Source organism: Neolamprologus brichardi, chromosome 3, assembly GCF_056152115.1.
Source record: "Neolamprologus brichardi isolate AB-2024 chromosome 3, ASM5615211v1, whole genome shotgun sequence".
NCBI classification, from domain to species: Eukaryota; Metazoa; Chordata; class Actinopteri; order Cichliformes; family Cichlidae; genus Neolamprologus; species Neolamprologus brichardi.
In genome coordinates this window covers 24,611,416-24,636,755 of record NC_142106.1, presented here as the reverse complement: position 1 = coordinate 24,636,755, position 25,340 = coordinate 24,611,416, and the positions used below count along the sequence as shown (strand labels likewise).

The 25,340-nt window shown below is 41.8% G+C and overlaps 1 protein-coding gene across 2 annotated transcripts; it reads right to left on the bottom strand.

Annotated features, from left to right (window-relative positions):
- Positions 1-23,413, bottom strand: LOC102788307 (protein NLRC3-like). Of its 2 annotated transcripts, none has more exons than XM_087839247.1 (12): positions 23,394-23,413; positions 19,623-19,760; positions 19,446-19,538; positions 18,647-18,748; positions 17,574-17,652; positions 17,225-17,411; positions 15,271-17,068; positions 14,166-14,339; positions 11,865-12,038; positions 7,862-8,026; positions 1,374-1,420; positions 1-1,198 (listed from the first exon to the last, which is right to left on the bottom strand). In XM_087839247.1, the coding sequence occupies exons 2-12, from the start codon at positions 19,709-19,711 to the stop codon at positions 672-674; spliced, it is 3,435 nt and encodes a 1,144-aa protein (XP_087695373.1). In that variant the 5' UTR covers positions 19,712-19,760; positions 23,394-23,413; the 3' UTR covers positions 1-671. The 2 variants fall into 2 exon arrangements, with proteins under 2 accessions (XP_087695373.1, XP_087695372.1); XM_087839246.1 differs by having other exon boundaries at positions 23,357-23,400.
- Between the last annotated feature and the right edge of the window lie 1,927 nt (positions 23,414-25,340).

Below are 25,340 nucleotides of genomic sequence, written 5' to 3'. Positions count from 1 at the left end.
TTCAGTGGAACAACGGAGCTTCAGGAGGTGCAGGGGCATCAAACAGCTGCTGGCTATGTCCAGACATTGCAGAGCATCCCTCATAACTTAGAGCCCTCATCTGTGTGGTAACGACTGGGTTTTTCAACAGGACAGAGCTAAAGTACATAATGCCTGCATGACAAGGGACTTCTTCCAGGAGAATAACATCACTCTTTTGGACCAACCTGCATGTTCCCCTGCTTTAAATATAATTGAGAACCTTTGGGGATAGATGGCAAGGGAAGTTTACAAACATTTCCAGACAGTAGATGCCATTTAAGAGGTTTTTTGGAAGTGACTCAACCAAAGCTGGTGCAGTTCTTTCTTTATTTGAAATTAGGGATTGTCTTGACCTTTTATATTTTTTGTCTTTGAAGATTCAAAGCAATTTTTCTAACATGAAATACAAAAGGTGCACAATTAAGACAAGACTAGTTTCAAATAATCAATACAGCGTCTGCTGTTTATTAGATAAGCCACGTGCATTATCACCCATCTGAAGAGGATTCAATCAGTTTAAAACATCAACTGATCGAATCCGTGAATCTGAAAACGTGTTTCTGAGTGAAAGAAACAGACATGTACAGACTGAACTATCTGTTCAACAGTCAGAGTGTTTCTCTAACAGGAGGACACTCTTTACACTCAACTCAGCACAGACACACTGAGGAAACAGGAGACCAGATACTAAATCCAGGATAAAGAGTTTGAGTGGAAGTGGTGTTGAAGGTGTGGAGGTGGATCAGAGTGTCAGAGGAGACTCTGTAGAAGGACAGAGTGCCAGCAAGACAGTCCACATACACTGCTACTCTGTTAGAGACAGAGGAGGAGGATATAGATGTTTTTCTGTTATTGTGCCAGACAGAGTAACCAAGAACATCTGAGCACCACAGACTCCAGGACTGATCATTGTATCCAAACACACAGTCATCACTGTCTCCTTTCCTTCTGATTCTTCTGTAACTCACTGATATGTAAACATTTCCTCTCCACTTGACCTCCCAGTAACAGCGACCAGTCAGACCATTTTTACACAGCAGCTGAGGACGGACATCAAATCTGTCTGGATGATCAGGATACGACTGAACCTTCTCCACACGCATCACCTTCATGTTTTTGTCAGACAGTTTGAGTCTTTTGTTTACTGTGTTTGTGTCGATTGTGAGTTGACAGGAATCTGATGGAGAGAACAAACACAATCCAGTTGCAGTTATTGATCCATCATCTGTTCATTGATTGACACTTTGATGATGACACCTGACATCAGAGATGTGAGTGAGTGATGTGACAGTTTGAAGATGGTTGAATGTGTGCTGCTTTCTTTTCATGAATCACATTAAAAACACACTTACACTTCCTCAGACCTGGTGTCAACCATTGTTCTCCAGCAGGCTCCACTCTGAAAGGAGGAGGAGGAGGGGGGGGGGGGGGGGGGGGTCAGACCAGCACTGTCTCTTTCAGCATGCACACATGGACATTGCATGGCTCTCAGACACATACTGTTGGACACTGATAAAGGAACAGTCCAACAGTTTCACAAATACACTTTAATCCATACGTGGATCAAACTGCTGATGATTTGGACTGATCCTGGATCTGTCAGTACACCACTGCATTGAATGAAATTGATTGATTCAAACTGTGACCTTCATTATCTTTATATTCCTCTTCTGTTTAGCTGGAAAGGACACCTCCCTGCCTTTGCTCTCATTCATGACCTTTACTATAAAAAACTGTTAATGAGAGTACGGCATCAAGTCAGTCCAACTTCTGACTAAAATAAGCACCAGAGCGTTTTTAAATCAGTTTCAGCTGCATGGTGTTAATGAAATAAAAAAACTTGGTTGTCATTAATGGTGGTAGGAGCGTAGTAGTAATAATAATGATACTAATTAGTGTTGGATATAATGCATTTCAAAGTAACACAGTACTGTCATCACATAACTGTTGTCAGTGACATTAGAATAGGATCAATTAGAAAAGCTCTTTATTGAGATTGTACATGTAAAACTAAATGATGGGTGAGCTCACTCCAAGTGGGCAGGAATCAAATATAAATAGTAGGCCGCAGGCATAAACACCAAACTGGACAAATATATCGCACACATTGGGAATCAGTAATGTAACATGTAACTGTACTCAATGCTGTAATTACATTACAGTTGTCTGGACGCAGCGTGGATAGAAAAGAAAAATCAAAAACAGGCATTTTCCTTCCTCCACACTGAGCTACAATCAGTTTTTTTTAGTTCGTGTCCCTCAGGAGGAAAATGCTGCAGTGGTTTATAGTGGAGATATACATTTGATTTTTAATGCACAAATACACACCACATCCAGGACACAAACAACTGCATTATGCTGCTATCACAACTTTGGCTCTTTGCAACCATGTGCACAGATGGCATGCTAACACAAAGTGACAACGCCAGAATCCAGAGCAATGTTATAGCTATGTGGATGCTGACTGGAGTCCAGAAACCCAAGGCTGATTTTTAAACAGACAACAAAGGCAGTGATGAGCAGTCAGGCTTGGAGCCTCCATTTCTACCTGCTCACTTTTCTACAGTAGAATCACTGTGAAGTCTTTGTGCTGCTTTGTGTTGTTGCTTTTGTGTCCATACACAAAAACAAAGGGGGTTGGGAAGCGTATCTGTAACCGGAAGGTCGCCGGTTCAATCCCCGGGCTCTCTGTCCTGGTTGTTGTGTCCTTGGGCAAGACACTTTACCCTACCGCCTACTGGTGTTGGCCAGAGGGGCCGATGGCGCAATATGGCAGCCTCGCTTCTGTCAGTCTGCCCCAGGGCAGCTGTGGCTACAACCGTAGCTTGCCTGCACCAGTGTGTGAATGTGAGAGTGAATGAATAATGGCATTGTAAAGCGCTTTGGGTGCCTCGAAAAGCGCTATATAAATCCAATCCATTATTATAAGGATAGATTTATGTGTTAGAAAAAAAGGAAGTCACCAGAAACCTTTTTTTTTTTTTTAATTTAGCAGAACTTGAAATTTTTATCAGTGAGTAAACAATTAGTATTGTGCCCTCAGAAACATCATGTTATTCTTAGTACTGTATACTTGTAATTAATAAGTTGTCCTAACACAGATATCTTAAGTAAGCTTTACTTTGTTTCTTTTTTAGGGAACGAGTTTGAATCATTTTTTTAAGTTTGGGGAACTAATTAGATTTTACAGTGAAGTGGTTCAATTAATTCATTTATTTGGCAAGTAATTAAGTAATGTGCTGGATTTTAAGAAAAAGGACAATTACTGTGTAATCCATGACTCTTTTGTGTAATGATCCCAACACTGGTAATGATAATAACTTATTGTTGTTTTTCTCTCATTTATTATTTTAATTCTCTCTTTTTCCTCCGCCCAAATGTGTTAATCCTGGCTTTATGCAGCCGCATTTAAACCTCTCAGATTTTCTTTACCACCTCTGTTTTGGCAGTTTTTTGTCTTTAAGTAACTTTCCATATTCATGGGATGTCCTACTCTACTCTGTATGCTGGATTTTTCAAAATAAAGTTCAAAAAGAGGCAAAAACAGAAACATGGATTCTTTGTCTCAAACAGACTTGAGGCTATAATTGCTGCCAATGTTGCTTCAACAAATTACTGAGCCACAGCTGTAAATACTTGTGTGATATTATCTGTGTGATCTATCTATCTATATCTATATATCTCTCTCTCTCCCTATATATATATATATATATATCTCTCTCTCTCCCTATATATATATATATATATATATATATATATATATATATATATATATATATATATACAGTGGGGCAAAAAAGTATTTAGTCAGCCACCGATTGTGCAAGTTCCCCCACTTAAAATGATGACAGAGGTCAGTAATTTGCACCAGAGGTACACTTCAACTGTGAGAGACAGAATGTGAAAAAAAAATCCATGAATTCACATGGTAGGATTTGTAAAGAATTTATTCGTAAATCAGGGTGGAAAATAAGTATTTGGTCAATAACAAAAATACAACTCAATACTTTGTAACATAACCTTTGTTGGCAATAACAGAGGTCAAACGTTTACTATAGGTCTTTACCAGGTTTGCACACACAGTAGCTGGTATTTTGGCCCATTCCTCCATGCAGATCTTCTCAAGAGCAGTGATGTTTTGGGGCTGTCGCTGAGCAACACGGACTTTCAACTCCCGCCACAGATTTTCTACGGGGTTGAGGTCTGGAGACTGGTTAGGCCACTCCAGGACTTTCAAATGCTTCTTACGGAGCCACTCCTTTGTTGCCCGGGCGGTGTGTTTTGGATCATTGTCATGTTGGAAGACCCAGCCTCGTTTCATCTTCAAAGTTCTCACTGATGGAAGGAGGTTTTGGCTCAAAATCTCACGATACTTGGCCCCATTCATTCTGTCCTTAACACGGATCAGTCGTCCTGTCCCCTTGGCAGAAAAACAGCCCCATAGCATGATGTTTCCACCCCCATGCTTCACAGTAGGTATGGTGTTCTTGGGATGCAACTCAGTATTCTTCTTCCTCCAAACACGACGAGTTGAGTTTATACCAAAAAGTTCTACTTTGGTTTCATCTGACCACATGACATTCTCCCAATCCTCTGCTGTATCATCCATGTGCTCTCTGGCAAACTTCAGACGGGCCTGGACATGCACTGGCTTCAGCAGCGGAACACGTCTGGCACTGCGGGATTTGATTCCCTGCCGTTGTAGTGTGTTACTGATGGTGACCTTTGTTACTTTGGTCCCAGCTCTCTGCAGGTCATTCACCAGGTCCCCCCGTGTGGTTCTGGGATCTTTGCTCACCGTTCTCATGATCATTTTGACCCCACGGGATGAGATCTTGCGTGGAGCCCCAGATCGAGGGAGATTATCAGTGGTCTTGTATGTCTTCCATTTTCTGATGATTGCTCCCACAGTTGATTTTTTCACACCAAGCTGCTTGCCTATTGTAGATTCACTCTTCCCAGTCTGGTGCAGGTCTACAATTCTTTTCCTGGTGTCCTTCGAAAGCTCTTTGGTCTTGGCCATGGCGGAGTTTGGAGTCTGACTGGTTGAGGCTGTGGACAGGTGTCTTTTATACAGATGATGAGGTCAAACAGGTGCCATTCATACAGGTAACGAGTGGGGGACAGAAAAGCTTCTTACAGAAGACGTTACAGGTCTGTGAGAGCCAGGGATTTTCCTTGTTTGAGGTGACCAAATACTTATTTTCCACCCTGATTTACGAATAAATTCTTTACAAATCCTACCATGTGAATTCATGGATTTTTTTTTCACATTCTGTCTCTCACAGTTGAAGTGTACCTCTGGTGCAAATTACTGACCTCTGTCATCATTTTAAGTGGGGGAACTTGCACAATCGGTGGCTGACTAAATACTTTTTTGCCCCACTGTATATATATATATATATATATATATAAATAAATCTCAGGCACATTTTTTCAACCTGTCATTATGAGCGATTGTGCATAGTATTTTGATGTAAAAATAATAATTGAATCCATTTTGGAATAAGACATGGCAAAATGTGGAAGCAGTGAAGTGAAAGGCTGTGAGTATTCTCCGATGCACTGCATTTACTTTGCTCTCATTCATGACTTTGTCTCTAGTAAACTGCTATCTTTGGATTCTCACCGTACCTAATAAACCTCCACTGTGACAGCTTTGCTTCCACTGGAGTTCAGCCTGCGCTCTGACAAACACAAACCTCTTCCTCCACACCACAACAAATCCACACTTCCTGCTAGCTATGAATTATGGAACAGTATCTATTAGGGGTGCAACAATACTCGTATCGATATTGAACCGTTCGATACAGTGCTTTCGGTTCGGTACGCATATGTATCAAACAATACAAATATTTTTATTTATTTTATCAACTTTTCTTCTGACGATGCTGTCTGTGTTGAGCGCTCAGTGGCTCGACTTCTCCGCATAAGCTGCACTGTCGAGTTCAGATCCACTGAGCGCAGCGCAAGCTAGCGAGACAGAAGTTAAGCTTTCCTTGTAACATGGCAAATTGAACCTCCCCCACCCTCATTCAGATCTGGCCTTTGGAACTATTTTGGTTTTCATGTGACGTATGACCCTGAAGGTAAGCGCGTCGTGGACAAAAGTAAAACAGTATGTCGGATGTGCCACACAATGCTCAATTGGTGGGAACTAGTGCGTTAGCGCAATTAGCTTGTTAACATGTTGACGCCGTCCAGCCCCACACACGGGGTGATCCGCGGTAGCTCGTTAATGGAGATTTGCTGCGTTACGGCGTTAAAGTCATTTTAACGAGATTTACGCTGACAGCACTAGTGGGAACACAATGAATATGACTGCACATTTACTCCGACATCATCCTAGTGCAAAGACAAGTGGAAGCAGACAAAAACAACAAGCACGCATGCTACAAACTTTACCCGAGTCATTTAGACAGCCGTTAGCACATGATTCTCCTTATGGGGACCTGATATGTTTAATATGCTGCTGAGAATATAGCCCAGAAGAAGCGTATAGTATAGCTTTTATTTTGGAAAGAGACATTTCTCTGTAATAAACTCTCTTTTCCAAAGATGAGTGATTTCTCGATCAGATAAATTTCTTTTTTTTATTTTGTTGTTTCAGCAACATTAAATTTAAAAACTGTACTTTTGAGCTAAAATATATATTTATAATTTTAATAAATGACAAATTAAAAAGGAATGAACATTTTTTTGTATCGAAAAAATATCGAACCGTGACACCAAAGTATCGAACCGAACCGTGAATTTTGTGTATCGTTGCACCCCTAATATATATGTCCCCTGCTTTCATAAAGGATGCTCCAGTAGTATCTCCTCTGCTAAAGGAGGTAATTGTCATGGTACCGTGTCTGCCTGGCTCTCCCTGTGTGGCTACATGTGTGTTTTTGTTTTTGCCTCTGCTCTGTCTTGCTCTCGCTCCCTCCCCTCTCTGTTCTCCCTTTGTTTTCCACTATGCCTGGGTGGAGCTCATTATGGGCTCCCACCCATAATAATTTCCCCGAAGCCTGCCCTCATGTCCCTTGGATTTTTCCCCGTGTGTTCGTCTCAGTGGAGAGTGTGTGGATTACTGGAGCGTTTTGTGGATTACTGCCTGTGGAACGTTCTGTGGAGTCCAAGTGAATCTCCCTTCACCGTGTAAATATTCACCTGGTGTTTGTGTAACGAATAAAATTTGTAAATATACTGTCAGCGGTCTGCGCGTGAGTCCGTTCAGTCAGCCACGACAAAAATAAAGGAAGCAATGAAGCACCTTTCCTCACTATTTGGAGAATTCAAGCAGCTCTTATTGTTTTTTTCATGCTTCCTGTGCTGCTTTGGATTTCGGTTTGATGGAGTTGTATTTTGGCCACTAAAGGCTCCTTTTGTCACTTCCTCACCTGCCTCTGCATCTTTCACCTGTCCTCAGTATTATTTTACCTTTCATACAGAGCATTTCAGGGTCAGGCTCCTGTGTATGTAGTCCACTGAATTAAAGCTGAAAGTTTAAACTTCAACTGCATTTGAGTTTTTTCCTTTAAAATTCACTGTGGTAACCAAAATTACAAAATGTTGTCTCTGTCCAAATATTTATGGACCTAACTGTAGGTCTACTTTTAATTAAAATCTCAATATGTGTTATCAGTTATCATTAATGTTCCTGCAAACAGACTCATTGGAGACCCCCTACATAAATATCCATGTACTATCCAACTAGACTAGTGTGTCTGTCCCTAAAAATACTCCTCCATGTGTGATCGTTCATGTCTCATCTGCAGGAAACAAACAGGAAGTGAGTGAAGGACACAGGAAATGTTTCCAACTCTTCCTCCTCTATCAGACATTCTCTTCATACCTGAGAGTGTCCAGTGGATCCTTCAATCCAGCCAACAGCAGCTTCATTCCTGAGTCTCCTGGATGATTGTAGCTAAGGTCCAGCTCTCTCAGATGGGAGGGTTTGGAGTTCAGAGCTGAGACCAGAGAAGTACAGCCTTCCTCTGTGATCAGACAGCCTGACAGACTGCAGACACACAAAACATGAATCCATCTGTGAACAATGATTTTCTGTTTGTCAGATACAATAACATTATCCATTTACGTCCATTAAGTTTAATTTAACTTTATTTATAAGTGACTGTTTGCCGGACAAGGTACAGGACTCCGCAATACAACTACCGGGGTTCTCTGTGCACCACGCGGACAGGTCACAGGATCTTACTGGTAAAAGCAGAGGCGGTGGTGTGTGTTTCATGATCAACAACAGCTGGTGTGATTATGCGAACGTGCACCCGGTCAAATCCTTCTGCTCACCGGACCTGGAGTACCTGATGATTAAGTGCTGGCCATTCTGGCTACCGAGGGAATTCACAGCAATGATTATTACGGCTGTTTACATTCCCCCACAAGCCGACACTGACTGAGCACTCAGGGAACTGTACAGCGCGATCAGCAGTGAGGAAACCGCACACCCAGAGGCGGCGTTTATCACGACCGGGGACTTTAACATAGGAAACCTGAAGAAAGTTTCACCAAAACTCCACCAACACATCCATTTAAACACTCGTGGAGACCGGCTACTTGACCACTGCTACACCTCTTTCCAGGATGCATACAAAGCCCTCCCCCGCGCCCCATTTGGCCAATCAGATCACCGCTCCATCCTGCTCCCACCCGCCTACAAGCAGAAGCTGAAACAGGAAGCTCCAACCCTGAGGGCGGTGCACCGTTGGTCGGACCAACCGAGGTCTACGCTGCGGGACTGTTTTGATCACGCGGACTGGGAAATGTTTCACGTGGCAGCTAATGACATTGATGAGTACACAGACTCAGTGTACTCGCGTGGAAGATGTCGTCCCATCCAGAACAGTTAAATCCTTCCCAAATCAGCGCGAACACATCGGACTACAAACATGCACATTACCAACTCCGGAAGACGATCAAAGCAGCCAAACGTGAGTACAGGTGGAGCAACAGTTTGACAACCCTCAGAGTATGTGGCAGGGACTAAACACAATTGCAGACTTTAGAGGGAAAACTGCAGACCACGGCCTCTCTGTGTGAGGATTTAAACGTATTCTACACTAGATTCGACACAGCAAACACCATGAGACTGGACAGTGTGCGCACCGCGGATGACGTCAGTGCACACACTGTGTCTGAGGAGGATGTGCGAAAGTGCTTCAGGAAGGTGAACACACGCAAAGCTACTGGTCCGGACGGGATTCCCGGACGCGTCCTCAAGTCATGCGCAGCTCAGCTGGCTGGAGTGTTTACACACATCTTCAACCTTTCCCTCTCTCTATCACACAACAGGTCCACTGATGATGCCATAGCCCTGACACTACATACTGCCCTGTCACACCTGGAGAAGAGAGACACGTATGTGAGAATGCTGTTTGTGGATTACAGCTCAGCATTCAATACCATCGTTCCCTCGAAGCTAGACAGGAAACTGCAGGATCTAGGACTGAGCAGCTCCCTCTGCAGCTGGATCCTTAGCTTCCTGTCTGACAGACGCCAAGTGATCAGACTGGGCAGCATCACCTCATCCCCCATCACACTGAACACTGGTGCTCCACAGGGGTGTGTACTGAGCCCTCTCCTGTACTCACTCTACACCCATGACTGCACGGCCACTAACAACTCCAACATCATTGTAAAGTTTACAGATGACACTACAGTGGTGGGTCTTATCACCAACGGTGATGAGACGGCCTACAGGGAGGAGGTCAGTGCCCTGACCCACTGGTGTCAAGACAACCATCTCACCCTCAACGTCGCAAAGACAAAGGAGTTGATAGTGGACTTCCGGAGGTGCAGAGAAGTACACATCCCCATCACCATCAACGGCGCTGCTGTGGAGAGAGTGAGCAGCTTCCACTTCCTTGGTGTACATCTGGCTGAGGATCTTCTTTCTCAGGAGACTGAAAAGATTTGGCATGAACCTCTGCATCCTCAGGACCTTCTATTGCTGTCCCATTGAGAGCATCCTCACTGGATGCATCACCCCCTGGTATGGCAACAGCACCGCTTACAACCGCAAAGCTCTCCAGAGAGTAGTGCATTGTTCTGAATGGATAATTGGAGGTGAGCTTCCCTCCCTCCAGGACATCTACAGGAAGCGGTGCCTGAGGAAAGCGGGGAGGATCATCAAGGACTCCAGTCAACCCAGCCATAAACTGTTCAGACTACTTCCATCAGGAAGGAGGTTCTGCAGCATCCGGTCCCGAACCACCAGACTGCTTTTGGAAGCTTTTTCCATCAGGCCATCAGACTGCTGAACACTTCATAGACACCTCACCTTCACTACTGGAACTTCAACATTATGCACTCCACACTGTATATAAATGCCACTTGTTTTACACAATATCCAACTACCAACCTCTGTATATTTTATATATTTTATTTTATTGTTTACTCTATTTAATTTGTAAAATATGTATACACACACATATATACACACACACGTAGAAAAACATATTTAGTATACACATTCAGTAATATGCATACACTCTTATATTGTACATATATTTATTCATATAATTCTCAGATTTAGCCATCCTTATATTTTGCTTGTTTTATGTTATTGTATTTTTTTTTTGCACACCTCTGTTGGTTGTGAAGCTCGCACACAAGAATTTCACTCACATGTACTGTACCAGTGTACCTGCACATGTGATGTGACAATAAAAGTGATTTGATTTGATTTGATTTAACAGTGTAAGGAAACTTCCTACAATATTAGAAAGTCCCAACCATCAGACAATCCACTGTGAGCAGTGCTTGGTAATGGTGGGAAGGAAGAACTCCCTTTGATAGAAAGATCCTACCAGTGAAAACAGGCTACAGTACGACCATCTACAATGACTGGTTGCAGGGTGAGGGGGAAGAGAAGAGATGAGCTCAGAGAGACAAGAACAAATCACAAACTAAGAAGAGAGAAGACAAAAGTTAAGAGCATGCAGTAGTGACATATAAAAACATCAGTAGTGAAAAGAGGTGGGCGGAGAAGAAAGAAGAGTATCATGGAAAGTCCTGCAACAGCCTGAGCCTATAGCAGCATAACTCAGGATCACCTGATCCACCTCTAACAATAAGCTTTATCAAAAAGGAAAGTTTGAAGCTGATCGTAAAAGCAGAGAGGGTATCAGTCACCTGAACGCAAACTCAGAAGAGAGTGTTCATCTGCACAAGTTTAACTTGTCACAAAAGCAGAATTCCCAGTTAAACATTATTTTGCTAAACATGAAGCTTTTACAGCTTTTATCAGTCATCAATATATCAGGATGGGGACGGCAGTGACATCACAGATTTACCATCAGCTCAGAATAAAATCTATGATCTCCATCTTTGTAACTCTGACACTGTGGACAGTGTTGCTGTTAGATTGGAAGTTTCCGGCACTGCAAACATTTACTGTGTCGCACGCTGATCAGCTATCAATCATTATTTGACTCGAATCAATCACACTGATGGAAACGTGTGTCACAGGTGGATTTTGGAGATGTCGTGACCTTTGACTTTCTAAAGAGAGTCAGCTGTGGATTATTCATTGTTGTGTCTGATACTTAGAACTGTGAGGAAGAATGGTACACAGTTAATCGGGGTACCCTCTATCTGAATTAGGAAACGTCGGCAGGCCGCGTGTGGGCCACGGGCCATACGCTGAGTATCACTGTTTGAAATGTGAACATTGTTCTGCTACAATCAATGGACTAAACCAGAGAAGAAGTAAACAGACTTTACAATGAAGATCCTCAGTGTGGATCAGTATAATATCAGCCTTGTGTCTGCAGTTTAGTGTCAGCACAACTTTCACATCATATTCATCTCAGCACAACTAAAACATGGTGACTGACCTCAGAGTTTTGAGTCCACATCCTGAACTCTCCAGAAAACCACACAGCTGTTTCACTCCTGAATCCTGCAGGTTGTTGGAGTTCAGGTCCAGCTCTCTCAGATGGGAGGGGTTGGACGTCAGTGCTGCTGCCAGATAATCACAGCTGATCTCTGACAAACCACAGCTCCCCAATCTGTATAAAGAATGAAAGATGTAAGTTTATTAGACAAAGTGTGTGCTTGAAATCATGCAGTTTCATAATCTTTTCAGAGCTGAAGAAGGTTCAGAATGTAGAAGTTTAGAAAATGGAAACTCCAAACAGCTGAAGCCAACAGAAAGCAACTTTAAAAAACAAGAGAAAAAAGCTCTGAATTTTTTACATTAAAGTTGTACATTTATCATAAAAAACATGAAAAAGTCATGTTTTTTCATTCCAGGAACCCCATGTCTTTTAAAGGTGAAGTTGGAAAGAAATGGAGATATTTGAAGTCCATCACCTTTTTTCAGTCACATTATTAAAGCAGACAAACTACAAGCTCATTTTCATTCCAATAAGTCATCTTCTGACCTGGACTAACAACACTGGCCTCAACTGTGTTTAATATTTAGGCACGTAGATTATTTATGTGCTTCAGCTCTTCTTAAATTTTACCACCAACACGTTTCAGAAGGAGCAGCTTTTAATTTGAAGGCTAGCTGTCTCTGTTTCCCGTTTTCATTGTTCTTCAGTGCATTAAATTGTGTTACACAAAAATAAGAAAAGCAAAGTTTTCACGTTGTTTAGGCAGAATCGAGCGTTGAAGAATGAATTCACACGTCAATAAACATTTTCATCAGCACAAGCAGGAAATAGCCCAAAACTGCTATTTCTCATTCTACAATTTCAACAACTGCACATGAATTATACTTCATACACAGACCCACAGTCTCTGATTGCTCTGAAATCTCACTTACAGCTAATGGAAATAAAGAAAAGTCCAGACTGACAGTTTGCTGTCCTTGCCCTGAGTTTCCACGTTTTCACCAGCTAGACAGTGAGATAACGATGATTCAATATCCAGACTTATTTTCCTTTCTGTGCTCATTTTTTAAAGACCGGCCTCTCACCGTGGCTCTCTCTTTGACCATCGTAAAACTGAAAGCATACGAAATATTGTGTTAGCTAACCAACATTGCAAACTAGCTTGTTACACGCTTATTGCAAGCTAACAAGATAAAACATTCATCTTAATCATAAAAATTATCATTAAGCAAAACAAATAAAATTATGATTTTATCATCATTCATACTGATGGACAAATGTCATCCAAAACTACAACAATTTAAGGTTCATATGAGCTTAAAACAATAATACTTCAGCATCACAGTGAGCCATCTTGGATTTTTCTTTTTTCTAAAGTAACCAAAAAAATATTACAAAGCAGCCACTAGAGGGCAGTTTACAAAACTGTATAATCCATCTTAATTTTTAAAAGACAGAACCAATGACTGTATAAAAGATGGACAACGCGACACCACCTCCTCCCATTGTGTAAAAATAAAGCCAAAATACCCCGCTTGTGGAGGCTGCCATCTTGCATCTTTTGAGCCAGAGTCTGCGCAGTAGTGACTTGAGGTGGAGCAACTGTGTAACGCTCCCGCCCACACACCCGCTAGACGTGACCGCAAACACACCCCCCTACACTTTTTACGTAGCCCGGCTCCTCTAGTTTTTTGCTGGTTTACCGCGTTCCCCTGGCGTTTAGTGGCGTTGCCCCAGACAAGCTAGAGGAGGCGGCTGGGGAGAGGGAGGTCTGGGCTTCTCTGCTTAGGCTGCTGCCCGTCTGACCCAGCCCCGGATAAGTGGAAGAAGATGGATGGATGGAACAAATAGCCTGCTCATTGGTGTGTCAAACAAAACATGCCACAGAAAACATGAACCGAACAATACTTCTCTTTTACAAAATATGTGACTGTAAAAACTTTCAGACAGTAATTAAGAACCTCATAAGCCCTCCAAAGATAAATAAAAGGTGAAAGGACTGGTTCTTATATAGCTCTTTTATACTCCATTTGAGCACTCAAAGCACTTTATACAACTCGTTCATTCACCCAATCACACCCATTCACAAAAGAACATTATCTAAGCTGTTTTAGTGCTTCATGCACATTCACAGTGCATCGGAGAGCAACATTCTGGATTGTAGCTGACCTGCTCTACCACCTGAGCTACAGCCACCCCGGTCAAAGGTCACTCGCTAATTCTACAAAGCTTGGTTGTTTATTGTTTAATATCATTCAGACCTTAAATGATAAGCAGTGGGAACGTTTGGATCCTGACCTGAGAGTTTCCAGTGTACAATGTGAACTCTGTAGCGCAGCAGACAGAAACTTCATGCCTGAATCCTGCAGGTCATTGTTAGTCAGGTCCAGCTCTTTCAGAAAAGAGGACATGGAGCTGAGAACTGAGGACAGAGCATCACAGCTTCTCTCTGAGAGGTTACAGCCACTTAGTCTGTAAAACAAACAAATTAATTAAATCAGTCAAATGAATTTTTAAAATGCCACCATGCAATACAATTACTGGTTGACTAAATAGCTTCATTAAAACACAGCTGTCCTTCTATCAGCACTTACTCCTTGTAAGCTTCACCTCCTCCACCTCGTAATTCAGAGGACATTAACATAAACTGTAAATCTAGTATAAACATAATTTCTGAGTCATGTTTGGAAATGTAATCTTCTCTGATTCATTTGCATAGTTTAGAGCCTGATACTGAAATATATCTGTGGACAGCACGGACATTCAAAGCAGCAAACATCACAGAAGACGACTCTGTTCAATAAATATTACACTCATGCTGTCAAGAAAGACCAAAGGTAGGTAAAACTCTGGTTGTTGCAGCCATCCAGTAAGACATGCTTTGTATTTGCTGTTGTGCTGTAGTTTGTGACACCTGGTGGATGAGTTGTGAAGGATGATGAAAAGAAGATTCAAACCCAGGCCCTGGAGTCACAACTCTAACCTTCAGTACATCGGTCACCTGCTCAGCCAGTTAAGCTATAGCAGCAGTCAGTGTGTGAGTTAATTTGAAGACAATGATGAGAATAGCTATAAGTCAGGGGAAAAAACAATATATTTGTGACCAAAAATAGACCTGCAGTAGACATGTATCTAAAAGCATGCATGTGAATATAAGGTATTACAACATTTGGCAGTTTTTAAACAAAGACTGATAACACAACAGCAGCACTGATGATCATAGTTTATGGTAGACTCAGCGTTTCGAGTACACAGAGTTCTTGAGCCATCAAAGAGGTTACAGTTGTATAGGAGTAATCCCAAACTTTAGGATACAAATTCATACAAAGACAGAAAGCCTGGTGAAATAAGTTACTGACACAGTTGGATGTTTGAAGTAAAACATGAGTACAAATGTACTTACAGAGCTTTGTTGGAGGTTTTGAACACTGGCAGCAGCCTCAGAAGAGCCTCCTCCGAAGGTGAGTATTTCTTTAAGTCAAACACATCCAGATCTTTTTCTGATGACAGTAAGATGAAGACCAGAGCCGACCACTCAGCAGGAGACAGTTCATCTTCGGAGAGACTTCCTGATCTCAGGGACTGTTGGATCTCCTCCACTAGAGAACGATCATTCAGTTCATTCAGACAGTGGAACAGATTGATGCTTTTCTCTGCAGACAGATTCCGATTCTTACTGAGCTTCTTCTTGATGTACTGGACTGTTTGTTGATTAGTCTGTGAGCTACTTCCTGTCTGTGTCAGCAGGCCTCGTAGGAGAGTCTGATTGGTCTGCAGTGAAAGACCCAGGAGGAAGCGCAGGAACAAGTCCAGGTGTCCATTTGGACTCTGTAAGGCCTTGTTCACAGCACTCTGGTAGAAGTATTTCTCTGTTTCTGTTTCAGATTTCTTGGAGGTTGTTTGTTGGTCTTCCATCAGATTAAGTCCAGAGTTGATGAAGGTCAGATGAACATGAAGAGCAGCCAGAAACTCCTGAACACTCAGATGGATGAAGCAGAACACCTTGTCCTGGTACAGTCCTCTCTCCTCTTTAAAGAGCTGTGTAAACACTCCTGAGTACACTGAGGCTGCTCTGATATCAATGCCACACTCTGTCAGGTCTGATTCATAGAAGATCACGTTTCCTTTCATCAGCTGATCAAAAGCCAGTTTCCCTAGAGACTCCATCATGTTCCTGCTCTCTGGACTCCAGTGTGGATCTGTCTCAGCTCCTCCATCATACTTGACCTTCTTCACTTTGGCCTGAACCACCAGGAAGTGGCTGTACATCTCAGTCAGGGTCTTGGGCAGCTGTACTCCCTCTTTGGTATTCAGCACATCCTCCAGAACTGTAGCAGTAATCCAGCAAAAGACTGGGATGTGGCACATGATGTGGAGGCTCCGTGATGTCTTGATGTGGGAGATGATCGTGCTGGCCTGCTCCTTATCTCTGAATCTCTTCCTGAAGTATTTCTTCTTCTGTGGGTCAGTGAACCCTCTGACCTCTGTCACCATTTCAACACACCTAGGAGGGATCTGATTAGCTGCTGCAGGTCGTGTGGTTATCCAGAGGTGAGCAGAGGGAAGCAGTTTCCCCCTGATGAGGTTTACCAGCAGCACATCTACTGAGGTGGACTTTCTAGGGTCAGTTAGGATTGCAGTTTTGTGGAAGTCCAGAGGAAGTCGACACTCATCCAGACCATCAAAGATGAACACAACCTGGAAGTCTTCAAAGCTGCAGATTCCTGCTTTTTTGGTTTCAGTAAAGAAGTAATGAACAAGTTCCACCAAGCTGAACCTTTCCTCTCTCAGCACATTCAGCTCTCTGAAAGTGAATGGAAATATGAACTGGATGTCCTGGTTGGCTTTGTCTTCAGCCCAGTCGAGGGTGTATTTCTGTGTTAATACCGTTTTCCCAATGCCAGCCACTCCCTTTGTCAGCACTGTTCTGATTGGTTCATCTCTTCCAGGTGAGGCTTTAAAGATGTCTTCTCGTCGGATTATTGTTTCTGGTCTGTCTGGTTTCCTGGATGCTATTTCAATCTGTCTAACCTCATGTTCATCATTGACCTCTGCAGTCCCTCCCTCTGTGATGTAAAGCTCTGTGTAGATCTGATTCAGAAGGGTTGGGTTTCCTGCTTTAGCGATCCCCTCAAACACACACTGGAACTTCTCCTTCAGAGCAGATTTAAGATTACGATGACAAACTACAGCTTGAAGTTCTGAATGAGAAGAAATATGTAGAATATCATTTGAAAATGAAAATACACACTTAATTCCAAAAACAATAATCTTTAAAACACGTTGCTCTGTCTCTTAAGACATTAGTAAATGTTTCATTTATCCAGCAGCTTAAATCTTTAGAGAAATCCTCTTACTGCTCTGCAGACGGTCAGCCAGCTCCTCCTGCTTCATTTTCCTCAGGAACTTCAGTGTGATCTTCACAAATGCCTCTCTGCTGTTGCTCTTTCGACTTGCTAAGCACTCTGGGTAATCTGGACTCAGAACCTTCTGGATCTTCTTCAGCTCGTTCTTCACAAAAGTGATGATGTTGTCCTCCAGCAGCTGGAACAGAATATTTTATGAATGAGCCAATCAGACTGAAATCATGGAGCCAAACATCAGATCCATGTTGGACACACTTACAATCCACTGGTCTACAAAGAGCAGCATGGAGAGGACTGTGAACACAATAGATGTAAAAGTAGTTGTTGTACATGTACAGACCATAAATATGGAGTCCAGGTGTGTTTGATGCTGCTGGGCAGACTGACCACTGGGAACCTCTGAGCTCTCCTGGTCCACTCTGTGGAGGAACCATGAAGAATCAGTTCAAGCACAAGATAAAGATCCAGTAGTTTCTGCTCAGGTAACTTCATCTGAATCAAGTTTGTCATGTTTTAAACTCTCAGATTGTGAAAATATCAGGCATCTTTCAGTGCTGATGGATGATGTTGCAGAAGCTCAGACTTCATTAAATTGAACAAATTAACTCAGTGGGAGGTAAAACTGATATACCATCAACCACCTCTACAAGCAGTTCATTGCTCAAAGACCAGAACATTATCCCAGGTCTGCCCTCCACCACTATAACAACAGCTTTACAAACTGGGTAGATTAGTGTAGGACATGTGAGAAATACCTGTTGTGTCATTTTGTCACAAATCATCCGACGCCTCTGATTTTTTTCTAAAACAAACTTTGCATATTTAATGAATTTGTGAAAGTTTTACCGTCATACTAATAATACAATTGAAATTTGGTTCGTTAGTCATCGATTCACACACACACACACACACACATTTAATCTCTATTGAAATCACTAAACAAATGTAACGTCTAGTCTAAAGGTCACAATCTGAAGATAAAATCTGTTTTTGTTCCATGTGATTAAGTCTGAGCATCAGTATCCTGGGATTTATCCACTACATCCACACCACTGTTGTTTAGTGTTCTCCTGATGGAGGTCTCATTAACACCACCCAGTATGATTCGGGCTTTAGCTGCTTACACGTTACCCTGGGTCTGTTTGTGACCTCTCAGACTGTTTAACAGATCAGACACAAAGACATGAGAATCAGAGACAGAGCAGCTCTGCTCTTTAAAGACAAACATGAACCCACTCAGTACACACTTTCCCCACAGATATGAGCATCACTGTCCTGAAACAGCAAATGACCAAGTCTGGCATTTTTATCTTTTTGTTTCACTGTTTTCTTTGTAAAAATCTGAGCATTTTTCAGCTCGTATTTATCCAGGAAAACACAAACATCTAAAGGAGCTCATCACAGTTCTCTGACCTCGTTGGTCCAGGTTCATCACTGAAGTATGGAGGTTCATCTTTGGACAGGTCACTCCTCACAGACAGACAGCTGGATCCTGCAGACTGTGACCTCTGACCGCTGCAGGCACAAACATGCTTTATTCAATGATAAATTATCTGATGAAAGTCACTGAAGCAGCTCTGATCACACAGACTGCAGATAATGCAGCTGTTTCCTGTCAGTAACAGTCCTCTTAGATTAGAGTACAGCTTTTTCAGGAAAACAAATGTCCCTGAATGCAACAGTGAGAAACAGTCTGCCTCTGTGGCTGTGATAGCTGCCGTTAGGACCGTTCATGTGTTTGCAGTTATACGAGGAGATGCACCATCATGGAAATGTTAACAAATCCTGCAGCATCACGTGGCACGCGCAAACAACTTCCACTGATCAGAGCGATGTCCTCTTTAAGGTCTGCAAACCTTAGTTTGCTTTCTAGAGCAGCGTATCATCCTCACAGAGCACAGCTGGCACGCTTGTTTCTGTTAGCTTAGCCACTAGGCTAAAGTCAAACTACCCACTGCTAGCAGCTGTTTCCATCATAGTTTAGGATCCAGATGTGTGAGCTCTAAATTTGCACCTGTGATTAAAATAAATAGTTAAAAACAGCCAATTGTGTCCAAATGTGTGTTAAAAGCAGATAAAATGACAGTTACACCTGTGCCTGTTTGTCCTTTGAGACACTACTCTCCTGCAGAGATGCATTTTAGAAACCAGTAAACATCAAAATCATTTAAATCAGACAAACTGACATCAGTTCATGTTATTGACAGCTCACCTCTCTGCAGCAGACACTTTAAAATCAACGAGACCACCTTTAGACGTGTTACTCCTTAAGGACACAAAGCTGGATGGAGGTCCAGGCTGGTTCCTGTGAATAATGATGGAGCAGTGATGCAAGTGCTGAGCTGTGACATGGAGAATAGTCATGGACAGTTAGAGATGGTCATCTCACCTCTGAGATTTGGTCTGGCTCTCACATTCCCCACACAGAATAGTTTTAGAGGGAGGGACTCCCTCCTCTCTGTCCTCACACTGATCCATGCTGCTCAATTTACATCCACATCAGCTCACAAACACTTTCTACCTTCACCTGCAGAGAAAACACAAATCATTCATGTGCACATCAACTGAAATCCTCCTTTCCATCATGTGTGCTGTCCAAATATCAACTCCTTCTTTCCTGCTTCATCTCAGTGTCAGCTGAGAGAATGACAAACCCACTATGTGTCAACATTTGATGGATGACGACACAGAAATGTGAAGTGATATTGACCTAAATGTGTCCTAATGATAATGAGAAGCTTTGATGAGTTGTGACTGTGTGAGGTGTTACTAGGATGTTAGCCCAGCCCTGAAATCTTTGCTATTTTCACTTGATAACAGAAGCTGTTGAAAGTTATTGAGTGTATCTGACAGTAAAGTGATGGATCCCGAAGCCATGTTGAAAATGTCTGATTTTCTCCTTAGTTATAGAGAAGGAACTGCTCATTTTTCTCTCTGCTGGGTCCTACCAATCAGAATATGACAAGTCCCAGAGGCAAACCCTTAGGAGATACGCCGCAAAATTCAGGCTGAAGGGTCAGTATTTTAATGTAAATAAATATCTAGATGTAATTATTGGTTAAATACATGTTATAATTAATTTACATGTTTTAAATCTAGGCAGGGAGCTCTTGTTAGGAAACAGGAGAGTGATAAGAACAAAAGAAGAAGCCATGGGACTATTTCAGGAGTTTCATTCAAGTCCTATTGGTGGACACACTGGTGTACTCAACAATCGAAATGCAATATCTTCCAGATTTTACTGGTATGGCATCTAAGTTTACATTGGGAATTGGGTATGTATTTTTAAAGTTGTCATTTATAAAAACAAATGTATAGTATGTCAACAGTGCACAAAATGAATGCATAGTTATCCTGAAGACCTGTCCCAGATTTCAGGATGATGTATCGAGTATTTTTATAGAATATTTGTAATTATGTTGTTTAATTAATTGTGATTGTTGGATAATATAAATAAGAACATATAATATGTTTAAGGTCCTGGCTTGTGACCAGTGCCAAAAAATGGTAAAAAACCTTTGGCTGCTGTGCAACCACTGCAGTGTAATAAGGTTAATATCAGTAACATTTTAGTAGAAAATAGTAATGTTCTAATGTACATTATAAAAATGTGATTCTTTTATCAATGACAGGTGTCACATGTCTGGGAGCTAATTGGAATCTATCTAACTGGACCTCTTCCAAAAACATCCAGCAAGGTAGCTCATCAGTTGTGCACAATCATTCATATATATATATATATATATATATATATATATATATATATATATATATATATATATATATACACACACACACACACACAGCAGTGGCCATCTGAACATCCTACCTAAATAAATGCAAAAAATTGATCTGTGCTGTCTTTGCTTACTGATTGTTTTTAGTGTTAACAATCCACATTGCTGGCATTGCATCTTTCAACATGTTTGTGGGTAGATTTGGATGTACCGGGGGTAAGTGCAGCCACTCAGCCTTTACTCAATGTGATCATAGCAGCAGGTGCAGATGTGTGTCACAAGTTAATCTAGTAGTAGGCTATGGTACTTGGCCACAGGTGGCAGCAGTGGACTGACCTCCATTGGAGACTGCTCCAGCTGCTATGTGGTAGTGAGTAGATGGGTTCCAAATTGAGGATTATATGCAAGTTGTGGAGACTGTTTATTACTGATCACTGTGTAACTGCTGTACATTCAGCGTAACTGCCAGAATCACCACCGTTGTTCATCATGATATCAATACTTTTGCCCATAAGAAAAATGTCGTGAACAAATATATGACACACTAATATTTCACCAGTGTTGTAACATCACATGTGGTTAGCATAGTCTGCGTGTGTCTTTTCTCTGCAAACGAACATTTTAGAGTTGGTTGTTATATACAGTCTGTATAAGTGTGGTCAATCTAATAACGATCCGTAAGGAGATGGCAGTTACGCTGAATGTACAGCAGTTACACAGTGATCAGTAATAAACAGTCTCCACAACTTGCATATAATCCTCAATTTGGAACCCATCTACTCACTACCACATAGCAGCTGGAGCAGTCTCCAATGGAGGTCAGTCCACTGCTGCCACCTGTGGCCAAGTACCATAGCCTACTACTAGATTAACTTGTGACACACATCTGCACCTACTGCTATGATCACATTGAGTAAAGGCTGAGTGGCTGCACTTACCCCCGGTACATCCAAATCTACCCACAAACATGTTGAAAGATGCAATGCCAGCAATGTGGATTGTTAACACTAAAAACAATCAGTAAGCAAAGACAGCACAGATCAATTTTTTGCATTTATTTAGGTAGGATGTTCAGATGGCCACTGCTGTGTGTGTGTATATATATATATATATATATATATATATATATATATATATATATATATATATATATGGTGATTCTTATGACTTTGTGTATATAATTTGGTATTTTGTGCAAATGTAGGCTGATAATACATACATGATATCATTTCATTCATTTCAAAGGTTTATTTGCATGACGCACAGACAGACACAATTGAAAGGTACAAATGTGTTGTGCATGAAACGAATTCAAACGTGCTGCAGATGTGTGTCACAAGTTGATCTGGCTGTAGGCTGTGGCACTTGGCCACAGGTGGCGCTAGTTGATTTGAGTTCATGTTAGTGCACACAAAGTAAACTGCTCGCTTAAGTTGTGCATCAAAAACGCTGAAATCGGAGTAATAAAACGTGCGAGGGGGGCGATAACGACAACAAGAGTCTCCCGATCGTTTACTCTTGCTGTCCCGTGAACAACATCGGCGTGGTGTTAATTGTTTGCTGTTTTCGCGATCGCGTCGCGCATGAGGATATCACCAGGTAAACTCGCCACATTTTTAAGCATTTTGTTGTTAAACAGCATCAAAACTGACGGAGTGTGTTTGAGATAACCTCACAAGTGTCACAGATGACACATTTGGCGTTTTGTTTGCTGGTTTGTCGGTAGCAGCTCCTGAAACGCAAGTCTGCCACACATCGACCAACGCCAGTTGATCTAAACGCCAGTAGATCTGGAACACCAGCAGCTTTACAGCTGTGGCTCCAGCAAACATCAGCTGATACTAGAAAGTAATATTAAATAAATGCTAACAACAGCTGATCAAGCTTAAACGTGTTGTTCTTGTTTAGCGTGACATCCCCTGGTTTCCTCTTTCTGGCGCAGAGAGAAAAGACGATCAGCTGATCATTGATCAGTTTCATGATTGAATTAGCAACTTTCTAGCTTAAGTAGTAATAGGGACAAATCACGTTCCTTTTCACCTCAACTTTAAAGTTCGACCTCCCCGACTGTAATTGGTCCAGTCCAAAGTCGATCATGACCAACTGGCCAATCCACCACCATTCATTTATACCGTTAAAAAAAAAGAAAAGAAATAAAACCCCATCGGCCCATAAAATCGAAAAATCACAAGCGGCCCGGTATGCCCGATGGCCAGTCCAGCCCTACACAGCTGATGTTAGCCAGAAAAACATTACACACCGACTTTAAAGGAGAGACCGGAAAAAAAAACCACACAGAGTTAGTTGTGTGAATAAATCAAACTTGAGCTGAAGAAACAGTAAAGTTTCTAAAGACAAACCGTTAAAGGAAACAAAGCAAACTTACAGTTTCTTCAAACACACCGACAACAAGCTCCACTTACTTCCTCATTGTTCAGCTGCTTCCTGGAAAGCCAGTAGTGATGTGTCAGGGACAACAACGTCACATTAGAATGATGTAGTAATGGTCCACAACTATTTTCAGTTGCGGATCATAAAGGATTCAGAAGGTTTATTCATGCAGGCCTATATGACAGAGAATGTGCATCTTCTTTTTATTTTGCATATTTTAATTTATACTTAATTGTTTTGTGGTTTGCAGTGTTTTGTGTTGTTTCACTCTAAATTTGTTTAAAAGGAAAAAGCTGAAAATGTAAATAGTTAAAAGTTGAAATGTAAATAGCTGTTTTTTGTATTATATTATTTATTTATTACATTTTATGTGGAGTGAATAAATAAAAGTATATTTACGGTAGCCGCTAGAGACAAAGCACATACAAACTCCAAAACATGTAAAAACTCCGAAGCACGTTCAAAACACAACGGAAGTAGTGATGTGTCGGTCGCGAATGAAACGGCTCTTATGGTGTGTTCACATTGAACGCGATAGATGCGACCAGAGTATCAGGTTTACATGTAAAGTCAATGGAGAAGCGCGATGACGCGCGATTGCAGGTCCCGCGAAAATTCATAAGCAGATTTGTGTCACGAAAACGTATCAAACGCGCGTCAAAGCAGCGCGTCTGGCGCATCTGACACGCGAATAAAATTATGAGTCAGTTTTTGTGTGTGAAGAAATCGGGCAAACTGGTAAGTTCATTCATTTCTCTTTTTAAATTTTTGACTGACCTGGGGAAGCCGCACAAGAGCACCCCAGCCTGCTGTCCCGCTATTTTCCCACTGACGTACAAATACCTTTCTGCTTTTATGCATGTTGTCATATAGGAATATATTTTGTTTATTAATAAACAGCACACAGTGGTCCCGCTGTTCATCCGTCACTGCTTCACTTTTTAACTGATTTTTTTATTGCACTGTGAAGCTTTCAACAATGCGCATTGCATTCTGCAGCCTGATTGACAAATCTCCTCCATGTCGTGTCTCCTGCGCTTGCCAAATTTATCATGTTTGGTTTTGATAACTATCACGTCCAATAGAAAAAACAGCACAAAAACACCCATAACTATGAGCCTCATTCGGAAATAGATGCCTGCACCAGGAGAGAAAAAGGCGCAGGAAAGTGGTCGACAGATGAAGACAAAACTCGGCATAATCATACTTTCACGTTTTGAAATCTACAAAGGTTTGTACTTTGAGAATCAACTCGTGAGAACTGTGACTAATCTTCATGTGTGTGGGGAAAAAGTGTATAAAGTGTGTGGTGAGGGGCTAGTTATTCTGAGAACCCCTGCTGCAATAAATAATGGAACCACTGCATATACTTTCTCTATGACTGTTGTTTTCAACCTCTTAACATTTAATATTGTCTTGACAGAGCCAACTGATTCTGCAGCAGAGCATCCCCTGTGGCTTCTCCTTGCTCCCCAGTCCCTGGTCCCACAGCTCCTGCTGCTGCACCCACAGGTATGTAATTGTAGCATCAGATTTACAGCAAGCACTGATAACTTTTTACTTGGTTGGATTCCCTTGTAATCACCTTTACTAAATATCTACAACCAATCTGTTTATATCCTGTTTTTCTTTTCAATGTTGAAAATGAAAATCTAGTAGCAGCCTTCTCATTTCTTTGTGTTGTTTTGTGCTATGTTTTACAGGCCCACAGAGGCCTCACACGTTGTATCAGTGCATCATGACACCCCACACCAGCAAAGTCTTGCAGGAGCCTGCTTTATCATCAGCTACAAGGCCAGAACAAGTATTTCACAGGCATCAGAAAGTGGATCATCAAAGGCAGCAAACCGCCTGTTAAATTACTTTAATGATGGTGTGTTTGTGGTCACGCTGCAGAATCAGGCCAAGGTCTCTCTGTTAACTGCAGAGCATCAGACCTTATCTGTGATCCTCCCAATGGTTTCTCTCTGTGTGCCCCA

Coding starts and splice junctions, on each gene's coding strand:
- LOC102788307 (XM_087839247.1), bottom strand. CDS start 19,711: ATGGATCAGTGTGAGGACAGAGAGGAGGGAGTCCCTCCCTCTAAAACT. Junction 17,653..18,646: donor GATGAACCTGGACCAACGAG/GTCAGAGAACTG, acceptor GTTCCTCCACAG/AGTGGACCAGGAGAGCTCAG. Junction 14,340..15,270: donor AAAACCTCCAACAAAGCTCT/GTAAGTACATTT, acceptor TTTGTTTTACAG/ACTAAGTGGCTGTAACCTCT.